Here is a 22,293-nt window from a genome sequence, read left to right on the forward strand (position 1 = left end):
GGTATGCCTGGAAGGACGTCCGACAGTGCGTCAACCATCGCCGTCATATCCAACGCCTGCAGTAATTAAAGATTTGTTAGTTGAATGATATACAAATTTAAAATTGATAAAAATAAGTTAATCAAATACACTTACATATCCCCTGATCACGTCAAAGGATGGATGGTAATGTGCGGATGGCGGTGTGTAGCTGGGGTTGATGAAACGCCGTATAATCCGCATGTACCACTCCATTTATGGATCGTACAGATCCATAACGTCGTGGATGGGGTCACCAGTGACGACGAACTCCAACCGTCGATGCCACAAGTCAATGTACTGGGCATGCTCCGTCCGCCAGTTCCTGTCGTTCTTTTCCCGACGGTCAATGCGGTGCAGCCGGGCACTAGTGTCACACTGCTGGGGGACAGTCTGTCGTAGTCCAAACTGTCGCATGACTCGATCTGGAAGGTGACCCTCGACGACATCAAAACAGATCAGGGGGACCCTAGAACGCCACTGCGCCTGATGATCTAGCAGATGTGGAGGCATGGCAACAACTAAATCAGATTCATACGGGTCCCATGTCATCTGCGATAACACATAAAAAGTAACATAATAAACAGGTTAGTGCATATTAAATATGTTAAGAGTATACATAATAAATAACAATTTCATAAACAAATTAAAGATTTCACATGATCCTCGGTCAGTCGATCAAGGGCGTCTCGGTAGTACGGCAGGCCCCTCGCCGCATGCGCATATGTCAGCTTGGGGACCGCCCATCTGCAAGCGTACGCCTCGTCAGCGGAAGGCCGTGGTGGAGGAATGTACCGCTCATACTGCTGGTCCTGATCCTGCTGCCCCTGACGATGTATAGCAGGCCTACCTGGCCTGCCTACATGGATGTGCTCCCAAGACCAATACCGGACATCAAACACACAAAACTAGGTTAATTGTAAACTAAGTAAGAACTTTTCGAATTAAATTGTTAACAGATAGGTAGGTTATCTGAAGCAAAAATAATGGTCCGCTGATCTCACGAGAACCCCGGCGGGATGCTCTACACAGATGGCGATAAAACATCGCCAGACAAGCACTGCCCCAGCTGTAGCCACGAATATGCTCCCAGTCGTGGTCTACCAGCTGCAGATAAATGATCTGTAAGTGGCTGCCACTCTTGCCACCGAACAACACACCCGAGATGAGCAGAAAAAGGTACGCTCGAGCATGTCTCGCAATAGTGGCCTCATCAGCACCATCAGGCAACACACGAAAAGTGTCGCGTATCCAGCCGGTCCTCAATCCGCCGCCCCTGATATCGTCCGGTCCTGGCTGAACCCCGAGAACCTGAGCTACATAACCGGGGGGATCGGCCAACGCAGATCCAGACACCGGACTCCCATGAATGGGAAGCCGTGTGAGTATCGCCACGTCTCGCAACGTCACGGTCGCCTCCCCACCAGGTAGATGGAAGGAGTGCGTCTCCTGCCTCCATCTCTCCACAAGCGCAGTAACAAGCGCTGGGTCGACCTCTCTGAACGCCATCCGATGTATACCCATGAAGCCAGCGTACTCCACGAAAGGCAGAATGCGGGGATCGATAACCCAAGCGCCAAGGAACGCAACAGTGTAGTGCCTGCATGTCAGTATGCCTGCCGGATCAACCGACTGACTCCAAATGTCAACGCTACGATGTGTGTCCTGTAGTGTAAGGACAGAAGGGTCGGTGGGTCCGGGTGTCCTATCTCGGGTGTCCATGGTATCTGTTCATAAACAGTCGACGGTTATACGCTTCCACTTTGTGATATCTAGCCTTTGCAATGTTTTTCTCCATAATGGATGTGACTTTGGGGGAGTATGCAAGTCCCTATTCAGATCTAGTCTAAGATAATTCCCTTCTATCAGTGAAATACTTATTGACTCTATGGAATGTTAATTCAACAAGGGACATGATAGGTAGAAATCGAGCACCCTTCAACACATTGTTAAATGTTTCTGAGAAGTTCGTAGTACATATCCCATATCTGCGACCAGCATCGTGAAACAAAGACCACATAGGCAAGGGCACTTGGACAATATACTGTATGGCCTTGGTACACGCCTGAACGATCAAACTCATATCAGCTACCAGTTTTCTTTCCTGTCTTTGGTACGCAGCAGCCTTGAACATATCTCTCATGTCGTTTCTTCGCACGTGAGTCTTCAAGTTAGAAGCCAAGTGCCGAACACAAAACCTGTGATAGGCTCGCGGCTCGGTGAATCCAACGTTAGGGTCATTCATTGCTGCAATGATCCCAGCTTGTCGATCAGATATAACACAGAGGCCATCCCGTTGAGTGACATGAACCCGAATGCAGCCCAGAAACCAAGACCAGCTAGAAATGTTTTCCCCTTCGACTAACGCAAATGCAAGCGGAAATACTTGGAAGTTTGCATCCACACTTGTAGCAACCAACAATGTTCCTTTAAATTTCCCGTACAAATGTGTCCCATCGATACAGATGACAGACATACAATGTTTAAAACCTTCAACACAAGGGCCGAAGGCCCAAAATACTCGTTCAAACACTTCCATGTTGCTGTAATAAACACCGTCTACCAGAGCTTTGTGTTTCCATACAACAACGGTTCCCGGGTTTGACTGTTTGAGTGCTTCCATGAAGTGCGGAAGTCGGCCATAAGAACTCTCCCAATCTCCAAATACTTCAGTTATGGCTTTCTCCCTAGCATACCATGCTCTTCGATAAGTAACGTCGAACTGAAAATGCTTGGATATGAGTTCCTGTATAAATTCAACTTTCAAGCATGGATCTTTCTGCACAAAAGACTTCACAAAATCGAAAATTATGGATGAATCCAAGTGTGCATGATCTGTAGATAACACTTCAGTGACACAGGTGTCCCAGTGTGGGCCTTTGTATGTGACTATGGTAAAGCCGTCTGAGTGTTCACTTTTTTTGGTGCCTCGTAGCGACCAACCACAATTCTTCTTGCACCGCAGATGAAGGACCTTCTCATTCGAGGTCACTGTGGTGTAGAATTGGTTCCTTTGTATAGAATACTTCTTCACCATTTCCTGAAGCAGTTTCTTAGATTCAAAGAACATACCCTTCTCAAACTCCCCCCCCGGTCACAAATGTTGTATGACTACCTGATTCGGCCCAATATTGATCAACCTCATAATTCTCATTTACTTGACTTAACCAAGGAATAGGAGTTCTAACCATGGCCTCCCCACCTTCCATGTCTGTAGAATCAACATCCATGTTATCCAGAATTGGTTCCTCCTCTTCGCTCTCAGCCTCATCATTTGTTTCCCGGAGCGCATCATACAGAGACAACTCGTTATTCACCATATGTTGTAGATTTTCAAGATGATTCACCAGTGGTTGAGACGGTGATGTATGATCATCATGCTGCGTAGGTGAATAACTTTGGAGTTGCATGGGAGAAGATATAACTGTGTTCGATGTCGAAGGCCCAGATTGGCCAAACATTGTCGTAGATGTTCCACCATATACAGGTGAAGCTATATGTGAACTCAACGGCATCTGGAACCGATCGTCATGAAGCAGTCTGCTGAAGGAACCCATCCCATATTCAGTTGATGGAATGTCTTGTGAGGGCATTCGGAAGGACTCTGTGTAACCGGAAAAATAGGTAGCTTGTTGATCTGGTCGAGTACTTTGTTGCGTACACGTAGACGCTATTTCTACATATATCTCATGTGGATAACCCCTCATTAAAACAGCACTCCTCAAAGCTTTCAAATGTCTATCGTTAGAACAAGGTAACACTTGAACCGCATTATTAGTCTCAAACCTCATTTGAATGTTAAGTTGTACATTCATTGGGTTTAAGCCAATAATGCTATGAACCTTGTTCATCAGATCGTTGAAAGTCATGTCCGGTCCAAGTGGCAATGGTTCCATATTTCCACCACTATACTGGACATTCGGTCCATCAGACACAAATTCACCCCCCCCATCGGCATAACAAAGCTGCGTTTTGTGCAGCCATATTCTATACAATAACCAAAAACACATCTTAATTGCATGCAATCTCCACCAATTCGCACAAAAACAACCAAGATATTCACACTATAAACATAATTAACCAACATTGTTCCAATTCACATTACAACCACAACAAAGTATACAACGAACATATTCACACTATAACAACCAACATATTCTACATAACAAAATTTTCGTAATTAAACAACAATGTAGGCTACTTTATCAAACTAAAACAACAATTTCATCAACATTATCAACAATTTCATCAACATTTTCAACAATTTTATCAAACATTTCCACAATTTCATCATAAACTTTCTTACTAAACTAACATCAATTTAGGGCTTTTATACTAGACAATTATCAAATTACAACAAACCAACTTAGAATTATCAACATAATTGTCAATTTACATCAAACTAACTTAGATTAAACAACAACATTATCAAATTAAAACAATGTAGTATATAATTATCAAACTAACCTAGGTTTTTAAATTTTAAAAACAAATAAGTGAGAAGTACTAACAATGTGATTATAAAAAAGAGGAGAGGCGCGGCGGCAGCGGGCAATAGGCGGCGGCGACGGCGGCAGGCAGCAGGCGGCAGCGGCGACGGCAGAGCTTTGAGGAAGATAGGCTATTGCGTGAGGAAGAGTGAGTTTGAGTTTTTAGTTTTGAGGAAGAGTGAGTGCGCAAAAAATATACCAGGCAAAACCGCTGACTCAGTCAGCGTTTTAAGGGTTGTTACAGCCTGAGACAAAAACGCTGACTGAGGCAGCGTTTTTATGTATTTCCATATTTTTAAAAAAAAAATTTGTATTTCACTAAATAAGAAATTTTTAAAAAAATAATAACAGAGGTAAAACGCTGACCGAGGTAGCGTTTTACCTCAGAAGCTCAATTCCGTAAATAGTTTGGCCACGCGTCTATATTCGTAAATAGTTTGCTAATAGGGCTCAGTTTTGTAAAAAATCCTTTTATCATCTAATTTTCAAATTGCTGCCAACTTGGCAATGGGTATGGTATCAATGTACAATTGTACCATGAGTGGACATGAACATGGAGCAATAAGGACCACAAGGTACCATTATAAGAGATGCTACTTAAATTTAATTTGCCAAACATACCCTTTTTGGGGTTATGGGTAGATCTATATTCAACTAAAAAGTACATAATACCTCCGTTACAGGTTATGTGCAATGATTTGACATTTTCCCTCTCTGCTTTATGTCAAATCGTTGCACATAATCAGTAACGGAGGTAGTATACTGAGCTATAAGTACATGAAATGAACCGTGATTATATCATAAACTAAAATCTTAACTGCAAAGTATTTCAGATTGTATCACCTGAACAAACTGTAAAATTTAAATGCTTAACTGGAATAAAAGAAAAAAGAATGACAACAGGCTATAATTAAAATCTTAAGGCATAACAAAAATGAATAAATATCAGCAGGTGAGATGACTCACACCACAAAATGAATAGATGTGTAAATTAGAAATATGTGAATGAAAAGAGAACTCTTCAGATAGATTTTTAGCAGTAAAATAGAACAAAAATATATAGTAACATCAATCTATTGCAGTAATAAAACCGGGCTTCGGCTTCAGCTTCTCATCAGAACCTCCTCAGTTGCAGTATGTATAAACCTGAAGAGAGATTGATCTTTGTACGATAATTAGAGAGCAAAAGCGTATTTCTCACTACAGATGCATACTAAAAGCAGTACATTACAGGGTCTATATACATGCAAACCCGCTTTCCATCTTACCTTTTTTTTTTTTTTTAAACCTTTATTTTTACCCATTATCCTAGACAGCTACTACAGACCTCAAACAGGAGGAGAAAACAAAAACACAGGATCTAGAACAAGAATAGCAAAGTGATAACCTACACTACAGGAACTAACCCACCTAAAAGATCTGCAGTAAAAAGTGGAAGAATGATTCACAAATTTTCAGAGTGAAACTTCATACAAACCCCAAAAATCAAAACCTGGAATGAAGTCAATCTGACAAAAGACGCAAAGCCAGAGCTCGCCCAAGAGTACCCACCTGAGGCTGACACAGCCGATGACAAATTCTATCTGCAGTCTGCACAACAGCAAATTTGGCTGTTGAACAGATACGTATAATCAACGACAAATCCTTCATCTTTTATTACTTCCAGGAAGAAATGATGCTGATGTTTTACCTATAGCAGATCCTCAATTTTAACTTTACTTGCTAAGGATAGCTCATAAAGCTCAGTTAACATCCAATCTTCTCCTGTCTGACCACCAAGAACTATAGCTCTCGTGCCCCCAACGACACAAGTGCTGTGTCCCCAAGCAAATCTTGGGGGTCGACCGGGTACATTTAGCACCCTCCACGTTGGCTTCTCTTCAGTAGGGTCAAGTAGATACAGATGTGAGGCAGAATGCAGACCAGCCACTGATCCACCAAACACTAGAATTCTACCACCTGGAAGGCTCACAGCTACATGGTCCAACCGAGGAGGAGGAGCAATGCCTCCAGGGTTTCCAGCACCTGGCATCCCACTTCCAGTAACACATCTCCAACATGGCTCTTCTTCACTCAAGTCCATTGTGTATACATCGTTTGAACGGAAGCGAAGTGGTCCACTCTTAGCCAAACCACCAAACATCAAGATTTTCTCCCCACCATAAACTGACAATGAGTGGCCAAGACGACAAGGTGGAGACCAAGCTGCTGGAATTTCTCGCCACACGGGCTTATCCAATGAGAGATCCAGAAGAAAGGTGTCGCTCAGCAGTACCCCTGAATCTGCACATCCACCCGACACGATTAATTTGGTCCCATCAAGTGTACAAGAGCTGTGCCATGATCTAGGAAGAGGAGGAGCCAATCCAGAAATTTCACGCCAGGTTGGTTGCTTGGCATCCAAATCGAGGACAAAAACATCATTAAGCAGGCCTTGAGTTCCACAACCACCAAAAACAACCAGATTTGAATCATTTACGCAAGAGAGAGTGTGACCCCAACGACCTGGTGGTGGAGAGCTCACTTTGACATGCCGCCACTCAGGATTATTAGAATTTAGATCCAACACAAAGGTGTCATTCATAGGCTGCATGTTAACCCCCTCTCCACCAAACAAGACAACCCGATTACCGACTGCACAAGCACTGAAGTTGCAACGTGATGGCTCCACTGCACCGCCAACAATCACCTTCCTCCATGCAGCTGCTTCAAGGGTAGTCAGTTCTCTAGCCAGCCGGCCCCACCCAAGTCGCTTTGCCCCAGGAACAGTCTCAAGAATGCGGGTGGTTTCACTACCCCAAGCATTCTGACATACCATTCTCCAAAGATCCTCATTTCTTGTTAGCTCATAAAGCCGCCTGCAGACAGAACCCACAGCAGCAATATCCCTTGGCGTTAGCCGTGACAATATCTTCAAAGCAAGGACTTCATCACTCAGTTGAAACAACCCACAAACCTCAAAACACATGTTTCGCTCTCGAGATTGAAAAGGTTGAAATGATGAAAGACTGGAACGATATAGATCAGATGACCTCATGGATTCTTTTGCTGTAAAGCTAGGAAGTGGACCAAGATCAACATTAGCTTCTGAGAATAACTGAATTCCAATAAAGTGAGTAATGGTTTCATCATCTCCATAGATAGGCACCAGCCGCAATCTGTTCATGAGAGGAGAGCCATCTTTCCTAAAATTTAACAATTCACCTTGGAACTCAATCCCATCCTCAAGGCACCTCCTTATTTCCGCAACAACAGCAGAGTCCACCAAAGGATGTCTTCTCTTAGCAAATGGACCTCTGCATTGCAAAAAACGACTGCAGAGCAGCATACAGAGTCAATTTCATCCATCCTCTCTATCATAAACAGAATAGCACAATAAAAATAGTTTAATTGCAGAGAATATGATCACAGAGGACGTCCAGAACACTAAAACTCCAAGTGCCTATTAATCAAATTATTATTTACAGTAATACCTAATACCACCCCCACCACAACATGAGCATCACTTGGGATTGACGTGCAGATTGAGAACAGTTGTTAAATACAGTTTTAAAAGTTGAAAGTGGGTAGAGAAAAAAAATCAAGAATGAAATAGTGTAGAGAAAAGGAGAGATATATGGATGAAGAGGGAAAACGAAAACATAATTGTATAAAGGAAATGAACAGTCACCCAAAAGATAAAAGTAAAGCTCATATTGGGATGAGGAAGTACTAAAAAAAACAGCAATAGTCAGGTTGAACACCAAACATTTGTCCTTGGAGGAGACAAGGAACTGCTTACTGCTATTACATACATGGGACTACAGAACACTTCTTAAACAAATGGTGCAAAAAAGGAAATTTGTTCGGGGTTAATGCTGGGGGAAATATCATTAGACACCCAAAACTTTAGGATATTGTATAAAGTTGGATTTGCCTCCCAGACCCAAGATAATGATTTGCTCCATAATGATTGTTTGATTTAACACACTTCCGAGTTCTAACATACTAGCAATTGTACTGTACTGTAATTGATAACGAGGGTAATGTCTCATTTGACAATTGACATGAGAATGACAATGCAGGGTTTTAAAAATTAAACAAACCAATTAAGATGGAGATTTTAATATCCAGTATGGCTATATCTTTTGCAGATTTTTTTAACAACAATTGAATGATTACTTCAGTTACTTATGTTTTTACATACTATTGCTTATCAGAGAGTGATCACTTGCATTTCTTTCAATATAACCATTGCCATGGAAGCATAAAGCACTAGGCACCATGGTGAGTATGGTGAGGGAAGCATGAAGGGAAAATAAAAATAATAATGAAAAAAAAAAAGTATTAAACAAACAGCATGAGAAAGACATGGTGACTGAATGGAATTCCTCCTGCAACATAGCCTCACTATTACAACCACCTGTATGTGTGTGCCGCAGACTTGTGTCCAAGTGAGTGTTTGGTGGAGGAAATATGAGGTATAAAATTCATATGGTACGAGTCAGACAATTAATAATTTGATAAAAGAGCAAAGCTCACATAGTAATGATCCAAATGGCAAAGGACGCACCAATATTGTTTGTGTGTGTCAGTGTATACAGTCTATCAGCATAGAGATAATTCAGTAGTAGGACGGGCTATCTTACTAGAACTGAATATGTATTCAAAGAAAACTTGTAATAGGTCTCCTAAAGCTAGACTTAATATCACTTGACGTCAGTTGTTTTAACAAATTGCTAGAGAGAGATAACAAACTATTACTCAATGACTATATTGAGGCTACTAAAAGATGAGGAATTTCATTCTATGACCAAATATGATGTTTTAGAGCTGATGCAACATAAAGGAACAATCCAACTCATGGCAAAGAAAAAAAACGCCATTCTAACTCTTGATACTGATTCTGTACAGAAATTATCATGCTTCATACCCCCATCCAAAAAATCATACATTCACCACATTATATCCACCGAAACTAAATAAAATAAGCATCAACACAACACCACTTCTAAGACTTCTAACTGGGTGCAGAGTGACTGTGTCCTAAAGTCACAAACTTATTGCAAGAATGCCCAACTTCTTTTCCTAAAGAAGCAATTGCTTATAAAAGGTTACTTAAATAAATTCACACCAGGTACAAGAAAGCTACACCTACAACCCAAGGTAAAATTAAAAAGAAAAAAAAGAAAGAATATCCTTTGAGAAATAAACATTGATGTGATGTAAGAGTAAGATGACAAATTTCATTATCACATTTCACAAGTATATACCAAATCACATGCAGATTCCAGATTTCCAGCATGTTAAAACTAAGGCAATTGAAGGTGCAAGCACATACACCAACCAATATGCATAGATTGTCATATAGTACCAGCCTACCAGGTGCATGTTAAGTGCAGTCATCATACAATAGCATGCATGAACTAAAGTGGTTGGGGGCCAGTGGCCAAAACATAACACAAGTTGTGGCAATTAGATTCAGCCTACACTGAAGATAGACATGCAGGCTGATAAAGCAATACTTAGGCCAATAAGTTTAAGCTTTTCCAGATATAAGGTCCAATTTCAAAACTTCAGTTACTTAAGGTCATATCCAACACCAAAAACTTCAGTTTATAATTTATATTCACCTAAACTATTTCCCAATAGAGCTCCTAGCACCTCAATAAGACATAACAGAGAGGGAGCAAGCTAGCAAGCAGTATACTAAACACAAAGAGTTGGTAAAGCCCCATAAGTTTCAGACTAAGAGGCAGCTGCAGCAGGGCAGGATTTTTTGAGCTGAGCTACAGACATCAAAGCATATAGTTTCCATTCAAGAACAGTGAATTAATAATAATGAAATTCGTGGTAGAGCATGCCAGTTATCTTTCATAATTAACAACAACAAACAGTGATTTAGAGCTGATTAAGTAAAGGTTTAGTCTAAAGTCATTGAGCATTAATACGCTCCAATTGAAGACCAGCTTGAGCTGTCCTAGCTCAAGTTACGAATATTATTTTTTGTTTATCTTTATTGGTACGAACCCCATGCCACAGAGTAGACCGGACAAACCAAAGCCATGTCATGATCAGCTGATGGAAAGTTCAATTGAAACAAAGGTCCAAACATTCATATTTCATACATAAGTACATAACACTATCAATCCCTAATTAAACATTATTCTAAAGTTTCCTATGATATCACAAACAACAATTTGTCCCAACTCCCAAGTATTACCCCTTTTATGTATCCCTCAAAAGTAACCAAGCGATGAAACCAGAGATAATTAACTGGAGACATAATACCAAAAAGGGAATTTTTCATAATTATTCTTATTCCATCAAACCTAACCAATTCTAGAATATTACAAAACCCAACAAAAAAAAGTTTAAAACCCAAAGTTTAAAATGACATTAAATTACCAAAAACAACATTTTTAGCCACGAATTGCAAAATCCCAGAAAACCCCACATCAAAAAATTCATAAAAATACCAATTACTTACTAAATAAACAAATTGATTACATATTATATTCTTCATAATTCATTAGAAGAATTATCATCAAAATTCCAGCAAATTACAAACACCCACTTGAAAAAATGACATTAAATTGCCGAAAACAATCATTCCAGCCACAAATTGCAAAAACCCATAAAACCCCACATCAAAAAATCAAAAGAATACCAATTAAATCACTAAATTAACTCCATTATAGAACAAATACATAAAATAAAAAAAAAAAATTGAAGAATTACCAGTTTCGACCAAGAACTTCTTCAGCTCGATATCCAGAAACCATCTCAAAAACAGTATTAACATAAATAATAGGATGGTCAGTTTCCAAAGCATCAGTAACAACAAAACCACACGGCGTCGTTTGAAGGAGATTTTGAACAGGAAAAGGCACAGAACCAACTCCATCATTAAGCAAAAATCCTTCAAATTCATCTCCGCTATCATCAGAGGAGCTGCTATCCCACTCCATCATTTTGTATCCCTCTTCTCAAAAACCCCTTGAAATTAAAACTAGGTTACCCCATCAAAAACCCAGAAAAGAAAGATCAAAAAAGGGGGAATTTTGAAAATGCAGAGGAAAAAGGGAAGTGGGGATGATTAGGGTTTGAAGAAGAAGATTAAAGATGAGTGGATAGGAAAGAGAAAGAGAGATAGAGATCTTTGGGTGAAAAGTTCGGTGCGTATAGAAGAAAGAAAAACGAGGTACAGAGAGAAAGAATGATGAGATGATACAAAAATATCTGAGCAAATGAAAGATTGGATTTTTGGTTGATTTTAATTTGAGAAGTAAAAATATTTATGTTGTGTCTTGTTTCTGTGTTTTGTTCTTCTTTCTTGTGGGTTGCGTCTTTTTAGTTTTAACGCTTGCTAGATAAGCGAACCTTGTTTATTTATTACTTGGGGATTTGTAGGAACTTAGTACAAAGTACTAGAGACTACAAAGACTTGATTTTTTTTTGGCTTTCTAACTTCTTTTTTAGGTGGGGTCTTGATAGGGGAAGAGGGGGAGTTTATATGGGTCAATACAAGAGTAATTATTTGCCTAACCCTTCGACTTGAGTCGGGTTTATATGAGTAAATGTAAATTTTACTTAAGATAGAGGCCAATTCAGTTAGGATAAGTTAGTTCGATGGTGAATCATTTTGGATCTAGTTTAAGGTAAGTTCGGTTTATGTCAAGTTAGGTATGGATCATCAGGTTAGGTTGATTGTTTATCATGATTTGAAGTAAGAATTGTTAGGATTAGGAAAATGTTTCTGGAAAGTAGTGAGGTTTTGAGACAATTTTATTCTTGGACTCAGCTAAAGTTTTGATCGGCCTATCCTTAATTTGATCAAATCTAGCCTGACCTTGACCCGGGCCGAAAAATTTACGGGTTTAGGCAGAATTTTGGACATGAATTTTGGGCCTAACTTGATTTTTAATTGTCTTTCGGATTTGGAAAATTTTAACAACCAGTTTTAGGCAAATTTTGACCCGTCCCGTGATCACCTTTATATTCTAATCATGATCATGTAGAGTCAAGAAAGTTTACGATTTTGGTGATGTTTGGACTATTAGGCCTTAAAAAAAGTTTGTCAATTTTTCAGTTTCTTAATTGTAAATCAACATTATGCAAAACAAAACAAACAATTAGGTACCTAATTTATGAAATTATGGTGTTCATTTTTTTAGGTTTTAAACTGAAATTGGGATTTGTTATTTAGTGAATAATTACGAAATTAGGGCTAATTTGCATTAATTCACGTATTAATTGATATTATTGTTCAAATTTTAGTACAAATTGTTGCAGTGAAGAATTAGGGCTCACACGTCTTTTCCTTAAATTCAAACTAGTATTTAGCCCGGGCGATGCCCCGGATCTATACGTTAAATATTCTTTACATTGAATTGTAGTTTTCTTGTATTATGATAATCTTAAATACTTTTATTATAGATTTAGATGAAGAAAATCTAATATATATATAAAGGGGAGTTTTTTCCCGAGTTTTTAGAGAGCCACGTAGGATCTAATTTTCTCAGCGCGCCATGTAGGATTATAAATCTTAGTAGTAGCCAATTAAATACGAGATTATTAATTTCTTTTAGAATTAAATAATTCAAAAGCCATGTAAGAAAAATTGGCAAATGAGATTTTTAATTTTAAATTAATTATATATTATCTTTTAATATTATGAATTTTATCTAAATATATAAAAAAATTTAGGCTCATAAATACCAAAAAAAAAAAAAAAAAAATCAAACAAACCGTGCATCGCACGGGCTTCATCTAGTAATTTGTATAAAAAAAATCTCATGCCATACATTAACTATATTTAAGAAGAATAAATAAACAAAAGTACTTTGTATTAGATTGCAAAGGTGGTATGGCTTCTTATCCATTTTCCAATGAACTTGAGTTCAATTCTTGACATAAACATCCTTGATTAGGAACTCATTTTAATATATAGTATAGATGTTTTTCTAAATAACTAGATATAATCATAAATCCAGCATATATATCATAATTTTGTAAGCTTGAACTATGTTGAATCTACTACAATAGCCCTAACACTTTTACCTAACCCAATTTTAATATTTGTGGACAAAATCTGCAATTGAACATGAGAATTGAAGAAGGAGAATAATTTATGACGTCATTGTATTTTGTAAGAAAATTTTATTTGTTTGGAAAATTGTTGGTTGTAAAAAAAAGGAAATTTTGATTTTTACCACCTTCAAATAACGACTTTATTGAATTTACCACCTCCAAAAAAAAAAAGATTTACTTTACCACCTCATAAAAAAATTAAACATCAGTTTTCCCACCTAAGCCTAACTCCGGTGACGGAAACCGCCAGAGGGGCCCGCCATAACAGCTAGTTTTTGAAATTATCCCCAAATTCTCCCGATTTCCCATTGATTTAAACCTAACTTCTTCATTTCTACATCTATTTCGTGAAGATTGAAGTTTTTTTTTGCCATTTTCTTCACAAATTCTGATTTTGGGTGATCCTTAACAATCCCACATCCTCAAATTATCAAATTATTGAAGATTGTACTCGGCCCTGAATCAATTGAACTGTTCGACGACAAACAGCGAAAAGGTAAGCAATTTTCATGAATTCTGTTGTAATTTTTTGCAATTGTTTGCGTGATTATGTTACAACTGCTAAGTATAATTGAAATTGCATGTTTTCTGTTATTAATTCAACCCCAATTTCATATTGTAAATAATTAGGGTTCATGTAAGTGTAAATTAATTTGGGGTTTTTGATATTTCAATTAGGCAGTAAAATTAGGGTTAGATTATGGTAATTGTGTTCAAATACAATTAACTTCAATGAAAATTTGGCAGTAGAAATGGTCACACTACCTCCGAATTACGAGAACAATTTTTTTCCAGAAGTCGAATCTATTCTTCGTCGCCGATTGTTTTCTGAAACTTCTGTCATATAACAATCAGGTTCAGGAAACAGAAATTGAAGCAGCTCAGGTACGAGTAATTGTTGTTGCTCATCCACGGATTCGGTATTTATAAGATCAAACACATTTTTGTTTGCAATCCTTAAGCCATTAAGGATACAAATCAGACCAAAAACCAAGCTATAAGCAAATTATAAGATGAACTTTGGCTCATTTACTACCCAAATTAAGGATTTGTAAAGAAAATCGCAAAAAAAAAAAACTTCAATCTTCAACAATTTGATGTGGAAATGAAGAAGGTTGTTTAATTAGGAGGAAAATCGAGAGAATTTGGGGATAATTTCAAAAACTAGCTGTTATGGCGGGCCCCACTGGTGGTTTTCGTCACCAGAGTTAGGCTTAGGTGGGAAAACTGATGTTTAATTTTTTTATAAGGGGGTAAAGTAAATCTTTTTTTTGGAGGTGGTAAATTCAATAAAGTCGTTATTTGAAGGTGGTAAAAATCAAAATTTCCTAAAAAAAATATATATATTTAAAATTTTAAGTGGTAATTTCTAAAATGATTACAAATTTTACAATCGTTTATGGTTGTTATCAAAGAAAAAAAAATTCTAAAAAAAAAAATACTTGTAGATAGTTTCTGAATTATTGTCATCTATCTCAAAAGATCTTATGGTTAGGCAAATGCACACAAGTGCACAATCACTGAAAAACTACTCCCAATCTTCTTTTAATGGTGACCTCTTCTCTCTTTCTGTTATCTTCTTTCTTTCTAACATTCTTCCCTTTTCAAAACCGCTTATTTACTTATCCAATTCACTCAATTTCCCACAAAACTTTAGCCCCTTTTATCTTCTTCATTCTCTTCCATTTCCATTAACATAAAGCTTCAATCTTTACATGTTTAGCTTCAATGGAAGGCACCATCTTCCCCAACAAACCAACATTACCAATTCAACAAGCAAAACCAAAACCAATTCTTCCACAAAATCATCAACAACAACCAAATATAGCCTTGAAATTTAGCTCTACTACTTTACCTCTTCCTCCTCAATCCCAAAACCCTCCTCCTTCTTTAGCCATTGATTCTCTTCTTCAACACCTTCTTCATCTTTCTTCTACTCCAACCAATACCCATTTCTCTAAATTCACCAATTCCAATAATACCCTTTTGCCTTCTTTGCCACTTTCATCTCTGAACTCCTTCAATAATAATGGTTTTCATTGCATAGACTCGAATTCCGCCACTCGAATGGTGGCGGATGAAGTGGGTAAGAATGGTGTTGCTTCACTCGATTTCTTGTCTGATAAGGGTAAGTTGTTATTGAATTCTATGTTGGGAATACCCTTGTGTAATTTGATTGATTTCTTTTATTCTGTGAAATTTGATTTGTTAGAAGCTGATTTAATCAGTTTATTGAAGGGGTTAGATGTTTTGGGGAATTGGGAAAAGGCTGTTTTGTTGTTTGAATGGGGTTTGATGAATGTTAGGTTACAAGATGAGAAGATGAATTATCAGGTTGTTGAATTGATGGCTAGGATTTTAGGTAGAGAATCACAGCATACTGTTGCAGTTAAATTGTTTGATGTTATTCCTCTTGAAGAGTATACATTAGATGTTCGAGCTTATACCTCGATTCTTCATGCTTATGCTCGAACGGGCAAGTATAAGAAGGCGGTTTCGATTTTTGAGAACATGAAGGAGAAGGGTCTGGTTCCAACTTTGGTGACTTATAATGTAATGCTAGATGTTTATGGAAAGATGGGTAGGTCTTGGGATAAGATATTGTGTCTTCTAGATGAGATTAAGAGTAAAGGGCTTAAATTCGACGAATTCACTTGTAGTACTGTGATTTCTGCTTGTGGTAGGGAGGGGTTGTTGGATGAAGCAAGGAATTTCTTTGCTCAGTTGAAATCACAGGGTTATAAACCAGGAACTGTTACTTATAACTCTTTGCTTCAAGTGTTTGGGAAAGCCGGAGTTTACTCTGAGGCTTTGAATATCTTGAAAGAAATGGAGGAGACTGGCTGTCCTCCTGACTCTGTAACTTATAATGAGCTAGTTGCTACATATGTGAGGGCGGGGTTTCTTGAAGAAGGAGCTGCTGTGATAGATACAATGACTCGTAAAGGGATAATGCCCAATGCAATTACTTATACCACTGTGGTTGATGCATATGGGAAAGCTGGAAAGGTTGATGAGGCTTTGGCTTTGTTCAATTATATGAAGGTTTCTGGTTGTGTTCCTAATGTTTGTACCTACAATTCTATCCTCGGGATGCTAGGGAAGAAGTCAAGATCAGAAGAGATGATAGAGATATTGTTTGACATGAAGGTAACCGGGTGCTCTCCTAATCGAATTACATGGAACACAATGCTTGCAATGTGTGGTAGTACTGGCAAGGAGAAGTTTGTGAATCGGGTTTTCCAGGAGATGAAACGTAGTGGTTTTGAGCCTGACCGGGATACATTCAACACTTTGATCAGTGCATATGGTCGGTGTGGTTCACGAATTGATGCTACCAAGATATTTGAGGAGATGATGGAAGCAGGTTTTAGCCCATGTGTCACAACTTACAATGCTTTTTTGAATGCGTTGGCTAGAAAGGGAGATTGGCAAGCAGCAGAATCAATCATGCTTGATATGAAGAACAAGGGATTTAAGCCTAATGACACCTCTTACTCCTCAATGATTCAATGTTATGCGAAGGGAGGGAACGTGAAGGGCATACAAAGAATTGAAACAGAGATATATCAGGGCCAAATTTTTCCCAGCTGGATGCTTCTAAGGACCCTTGTCCTTGCAAATTTCAAATGTAGGGCACTGCCCGGTATGGAGAGAGCATTCAAGGAGTTGCAGAAAAGTGGGTATAAGCCCGATTTAGTTGTATTCAATTCAATGCTCTCAATTTATGCAAGGAACAAAATGTATGACCGTGCTCAAGAAATCATGCACTTGATTCAAGAGAATGGATTGCAGCCTGATCTAATAACTTACAATAGCTTGATGGATATGTATGCAAGAGCTGGGGAATGTTGGAAGGCAGATGAGGTATTGCGAAACCTGCTGAAAAGCGGTGGAAAACCTGATCTTGTGTCTTATAACACAGTCATCAAAGCATTTTGCAGGCAAGGTTTGATGCAGGAAGCAATAAAGATTATGTCAGAGATGACAACAAGAGGTATACGCCCATGCATAGTCACCTACAACACTTTCATGGCTGGTTATGCAGGGCGAGGGATGTTTTCAGAGATCGATGAAGTTATAAACTATATGATTCAGCATGATTGTTGGCCTAATGAGCTGACTTATAAGATTATTGTAGATGGTTACTGTAAAGCAAACAAATATAGAGAAGCTTTTGATTTTGTTACCAGAATCAAGGAGAAGGATAACTCTTTTGATGATCAATCTTTACATCGGCTCATATCTCGCATTAGGCAGGACGAGGAACTGTAACTTCCTGATGTAATTTTGTATAATAGGGAAAATTTCAGATGTCCCGTCTCTCAGTTTTGCTATCTTTTTGTTTAGCCACTGTAATTCAGATTAGTGAGATTCATGATGATTTTTTCATAACAGGATGAAAAATTCTTTTATAAGAAATTACAGCTGTATCAAGCTAATACTTGAATGTTTCTAGTTGGAATTAAGCTCAATTACCAATTGGCTGTTGGTGTAGTGGTGATTGGGACTACACTTGGTAGGGAGGACCCGTATTCGATCCCCCACAAAAACAATTGGGAGGGGACTGGAACCTAACCACCCAGAACTGATCCCCGAATTCGGATTAGCCCAAAGGGTGAACCGGGTAGAACACCAAAAAAAACTTTGTACATACATTTGATATCGTTTCCAAGAGTATCAATATCCATTCCTCAAATATACACCTTTCGTATATGATGATAAATTGTAATAGACTGGCCTATGCGAGTGCACGACTTAAACGTGCCACAAACTGGTGTGCCACAAACTTGATACCTCTAGGTGCATGAAATAATTTACTCTAGGTTGCATGAAGTAATAATTGACCCTATTAAAAAAAAAAGTAATAATTGACAAATAAAAATGGAAAATATGATACTTCTCATTTTTACACCTTTATAAAAATTGAATTATCTATGAGATTTCCCTAAAAAAAAAAATTATCTATGAGATTGTGACGTGGCAATCTCTCCACCCTTCTCAACTATAAACCTATTAAATCCTAATATCCTATCATAACTTTAAAAAAAAAAATGTTTCAAAATATCAATTTCCTGCATCAAATTAGATTATTGTAATTATCTAAAAATATCATCTTTCATTTTCTCCATTTCATTTCATTGCATAATTACATTTATTTTAATTTTTTAAAATCAACCTTTAATCAATGGTGGGAGTCACCAGATTCTATTGAATAGAATGAAACAGAAAATATGGGAGTATTATCAGTGGCTCATAAGCCAAACCCAGAAAGATTACTAATTCATTCTTCCTCTTATAATCACCAAAATCAACATAAAAATTTCCCAATTTCTGCTTTCTCTCTTGTCAAGGTTCAAACTTTATCATTCATTTTTCTGGGTTTTTCAGAATTTTTATATCCCCATATTTAATTCTTAATTTTGATTACTTTATTTATTTGCAGGTGCATAGAAGTAACTCAAAGTGCAGCATTTTTTCTGGGAAACAAAGCAGTTATGTCAGAGGTCAATTTGTTTCAAGCAATTTTTTTAAATTTGATAATTGTGTACGTAAGAACATTCAAGCTGGTAAGTCAGAAGAATACACAATGTTATTTATTTATTTTAGTTTTTTAGACCTTTGATTTTGAAATTTATTAGAAATAGGAAATTTTGCATTGAAGTTATGAACTGATGATAGTAATATAGTCAGAAATATATTCTTGATAATGTTGCTTTGATTTTTCTAATTTGTTGTGGCATTGCTAGTTCAAATTACACGAGTCGTAGTGGCAATTTTTTATTAATGGATATGAGTGATTGCACGAGTCCCTAAATAAATGGGGGCCTCGATTAACAAGGGGTGTAAATCAAGTGATAATTTTGTAATACACGAGTAACAAAAGTTATATATATGAAGTTGGAATGATTGAAGCATTGGATTGTAAGGGATGGAGGGGGAAGATTTTTGTCGATGACTACATGAAATAATCAAGTTTGATTCATTTAGCCGATACCATTTATGAAATTAAGGTTTTAATTGTTTGATTGAAGTTGGAATGATTGAACTGCAAGGGTGTTGTAATTGAGCCAGTAAAAAATCCCTTTTTTCCTACGGAGTAATTCTGATGTCTGATATGAATTATATGATCATAGTCAAATGAATCAATGTAGTATTTAGATTCATGTTTCTATTATAGAAGAGCTTGATAAGTACTATATGCACTTTATCTCCGAGGCATAACTTTTACAACTAATGGTACATTTTATCGATGTGTTGTGCTTTACTGTAGGAAATGTGGTGTCACCAACTTGTGTGCTTCCATTAACCGAAGAGAATGTGGAGAAGGTGCTGGATGAGGTGCGGCCTGGCCTTATGGCTGATGGAGGAAATGTGTCATTGCACGAAATCGATGGTTTGGTAGTAGTGCTGAAGCTGGAAGGAGCATGTGGGTCATGCCCAAGTTCAACTATGACTTTGAAGATGGGGATTGAAACTCGTCTTCGTGATAAGATCCCTGAAATTTTGGAGGTAGAACAGATCCTAGACACCGAGACTGGCCTGGAACTCAATGAGGAAAATGTCGAAAAGGTGAGCACCTGACTAATGCAGTTTATCTTCCAAGAAATTAGGCCTTGCCATCCTCTCCAATCTATTCACTTTAAGTGTTGAGAACTTGAGAAAGCTAGTACATTTGTCAATTAGCTTTAATTATTGGCATGAACTAGCTTTGTTTTCATACCATATCCCCTGCATTTTCGAGCCTAAAATGATCTATGTGAACCTTTGTTTAAGGAGGTTTACTGGTTAAAAACATGCAATAAGAAATAGAATTATTAGGGGATTTATGTAAAAATATAATAATAGTCGTGCTTAAAGGCAATCTCGTATATATGCTTGATGTTTCACCTCACAGAAAATTGTAGTTTTTTCTGAAGGGGTTATTTCTGTAGAACACTTGAGCAGTCACATATTATGTAACTGTAAAGCTCTGCTAATGAAGTATACAACTTTGTTTCTTCAGCTTCTAGCCGAGATTAGGCCATACTTAGCAGGCACAGGAGGTGGGGTGCTTGAACTCGACAAAATTGAAGATTATGTTGTCAAAGTGCGGCTCAATGGACCTGCAGCTGGGGTGATGACAGTACGCGTTGCCATTACACAGAAGCTAAGAGAGAAAATCCCTTTAATAGCTTCTGTCCAGCTGATTGAATAGACATTCCCAACCACGAAACAGAATTTTGTTGGTGACAGAGAGAAGCTGAACTTCCAAGTTCATTTTTTTCCCTCTGTTAGAATTCATTTCAGAAGATTGCCTTGGAATGCTCACGTTTCTAAGATGATAAGTTGCTCCCTCGATACTTGGTAGATTACCAGACACTGCATATTGTACGAGGCAGTGGATATAAATTTCTCTTGAAAGGGTTACTTTTAGTGCATAGTTCCACAAAATTCTTAGTGGTTACTTGTATTTATATTGAAACAAAGTTTTCTGAGCTTGTTATCTGCAATATATTGGCTTCAAGGCCTTCATTTGAATTTGTTTCTTTCATTTCCACCTCCCATATTTTATACCTTTTAGCATTGGAGTGATTATGATCCGAAAATTGATTCAGGGAAAGTGTTCGGACCATTTCTAACCTAGACGTAAATTTATGGATGAAATAATTTGTTTTGAAAGAAATAAATAATCTATCTAAACCTTTTTTCAATTTTTTGCCTTTTAGATTAAGGAAACCAACTCTCTTTCCAGTTTAATAAGAGGTATTTGGTGTAGCTACTTAGCATTGTGCATAGGATACACTGAGTATGCCAAAAATCCCAATTAGCATTTCAAAATCTATTCTATTTGAATACATGAATAATAATTACTAGAGCTATCAATTCGGGTAAACGGCTCGGGTTTGGGTCGGGTAAGAGTGGGTCGGGTCAACTCGGATCGGGTCAATTTAGATTAATTCCATAACCTCTACGGGTCGGGTTTGGGTTGGGTCATGCTTGAGTCGGGTCACTTCGGCTCATATTTCTTATCGGGTTTAGGTCGGGTTAATAACAGGTCGGGTTACATACGGGTCGGGTGAACAATAGGTCGGGTTAAATGCGGGTTTTCACGAGTTAAAACGGGTTAGGGTAATTCTCGGGTTCGAGTCGGGTTCGGTTCAAGTCAATAATTTGCAGGTTAGAATCAGGTTGGGTCATTCTCGGGTTTGAGTTGGGTTCGGTTCAAGTCAATAATTTGCGGATTATAATCAGGTTGGGTCATTTTCAAGTCAAGTCATTCTCGGGTTCAAGTCGGGTTCGGTTCAAGTCAATAATTTGCGGGTTATAATCAAATTGGGTCATTTTCCAAGTCGGGTCATTCTCGGATTCAAGTCAATAATTTGCAGATTACAATCAGGTCGGGTCATTTCCAAGTCAGGTCATATTCGGGTTCAACTAACTATAAATAGATAATTATCATTTTTATCAAGCTAATTATTTCCTTTGACTATAATATATATGGCAATATACAAGGAAACTATACTCCATAATTTAGGAATATAATTATTTCCTTTGACCATACAACAAATATATACTATATTTAACTCTTAAATTTGAGAATGATGCTCCTTTCTTTTGCTGGCCTGGACCGACTTGGTCTCCCAAGACAAAATGCTTTGATCAATAATAATAAGGTGGTCTAAATTGCATTTTAAGGTGATTTAAAATCGGGTCAGGAACAATTTGGATT

General features: G+C 37.8%; 4 protein-coding genes across 4 annotated transcripts; 2 read left to right on the top strand and 2 right to left on the bottom strand.

Moving 5' to 3' along the window:
• Window positions 1–1,864: 1,864 nt before the first annotated feature.
• On the bottom strand, window positions 1,865–3,055 carry LOC110691061. The gene has a single exon (XM_021867998.1). The coding sequence runs from the start codon at window positions 3,053–3,055 to the stop codon at window positions 1,865–1,867; it is 1,191 nt and encodes a 396-aa protein (XP_021723690.1).
• Window positions 3,056–5,508: 2,453 nt separating this feature from the next.
• On the bottom strand, window positions 5,509–11,832 carry LOC110690850 (adagio protein 1-like). Its single transcript, XM_021867735.1, has 2 exons — window positions 11,229–11,832; window positions 5,509–7,822 (listed from the first exon to the last, which is right to left on the bottom strand). The coding sequence occupies exons 1-2, from the start codon at window positions 11,459–11,461 to the stop codon at window positions 6,199–6,201; spliced, it is 1,857 nt and encodes a 618-aa protein (XP_021723427.1). The 5' UTR covers window positions 11,462–11,832; the 3' UTR covers window positions 5,509–6,198.
• A 1,882-nt stretch (window positions 11,833–13,714) lies between these two features.
• On the top strand, window positions 13,715–18,051 carry LOC110690849 (pentatricopeptide repeat-containing protein At2g18940, chloroplastic-like). The gene is made up of 2 exons (XM_021867734.1): window positions 13,715–14,076; window positions 14,436–18,051. Exon 2 carries the CDS (start codon window positions 15,309–15,311, stop codon window positions 17,853–17,855), a length of 2,547 nt encoding a protein of 848 aa, XP_021723426.1. The 5' UTR covers window positions 13,715–14,076; window positions 14,436–15,308; the 3' UTR covers window positions 17,856–18,051.
• A 276-nt stretch (window positions 18,052–18,327) lies between these two features.
• Window positions 18,328–21,112, top strand: LOC110690852 (nifU-like protein 3, chloroplastic). Its single transcript, XM_021867736.1, has 4 exons — window positions 18,328–18,934; window positions 19,027–19,150; window positions 19,855–20,153; window positions 20,587–21,112. The coding sequence occupies exons 1-4, from the start codon at window positions 18,815–18,817 to the stop codon at window positions 20,776–20,778; spliced, it is 735 nt and encodes a 244-aa protein (XP_021723428.1). The 5' UTR covers window positions 18,328–18,814; the 3' UTR covers window positions 20,779–21,112.
• Window positions 21,113–22,293: the final 1,181 nt, after the last annotated feature.

The sequence above is a fragment of the Chenopodium quinoa genome, unplaced genomic scaffold (genome assembly GCF_001683475.1).
Source record: "Chenopodium quinoa cultivar QQ74 unplaced genomic scaffold, ASM168347v1, whole genome shotgun sequence".
NCBI lineage: Eukaryota > Viridiplantae > Streptophyta > Magnoliopsida > Caryophyllales > Amaranthaceae > Chenopodium > Chenopodium quinoa.

What these genes read in the sequence shown, in the direction of transcription:
- LOC110691061 (XM_021867998.1), bottom strand. Translation starts at nt 3,055, where the DNA reads ATGGTGAAGAAGTATTCTATACAAAGGAACCAATTCTACACCACAGTG.
- LOC110690850 (XM_021867735.1), bottom strand. Translation starts at nt 11,461, where the DNA reads ATGATGGAGTGGGATAGCAGCTCCTCTGATGATAGCGGAGATGAATTT. An exon ending in GAAGTTCTTGGTCGAAACTG is followed by an intron (nt 7,823 to 11,228) that starts GTAATTCTTCAA and finishes GCTGCTCTGCAG; the next exon opens with TCGTTTTTTGCAATGCAGAG.
- LOC110690849 (XM_021867734.1), top strand. Translation starts at nt 15,309, where the DNA reads ATGGAAGGCACCATCTTCCCCAACAAACCAACATTACCAATTCAACAA.
- LOC110690852 (XM_021867736.1), top strand. Translation starts at nt 18,815, where the DNA reads ATGGGAGTATTATCAGTGGCTCATAAGCCAAACCCAGAAAGATTACTA. An exon ending in CTGCTTTCTCTCTTGTCAAG is followed by an intron (nt 18,935 to 19,026) that starts GTTCAAACTTTA and finishes ATTTATTTGCAG; the next exon opens with GTGCATAGAAGTAACTCAAA. An exon ending in ATGAGGAAAATGTCGAAAAG is followed by an intron (nt 20,154 to 20,586) that starts GTGAGCACCTGA and finishes TTGTTTCTTCAG; the next exon opens with CTTCTAGCCGAGATTAGGCC.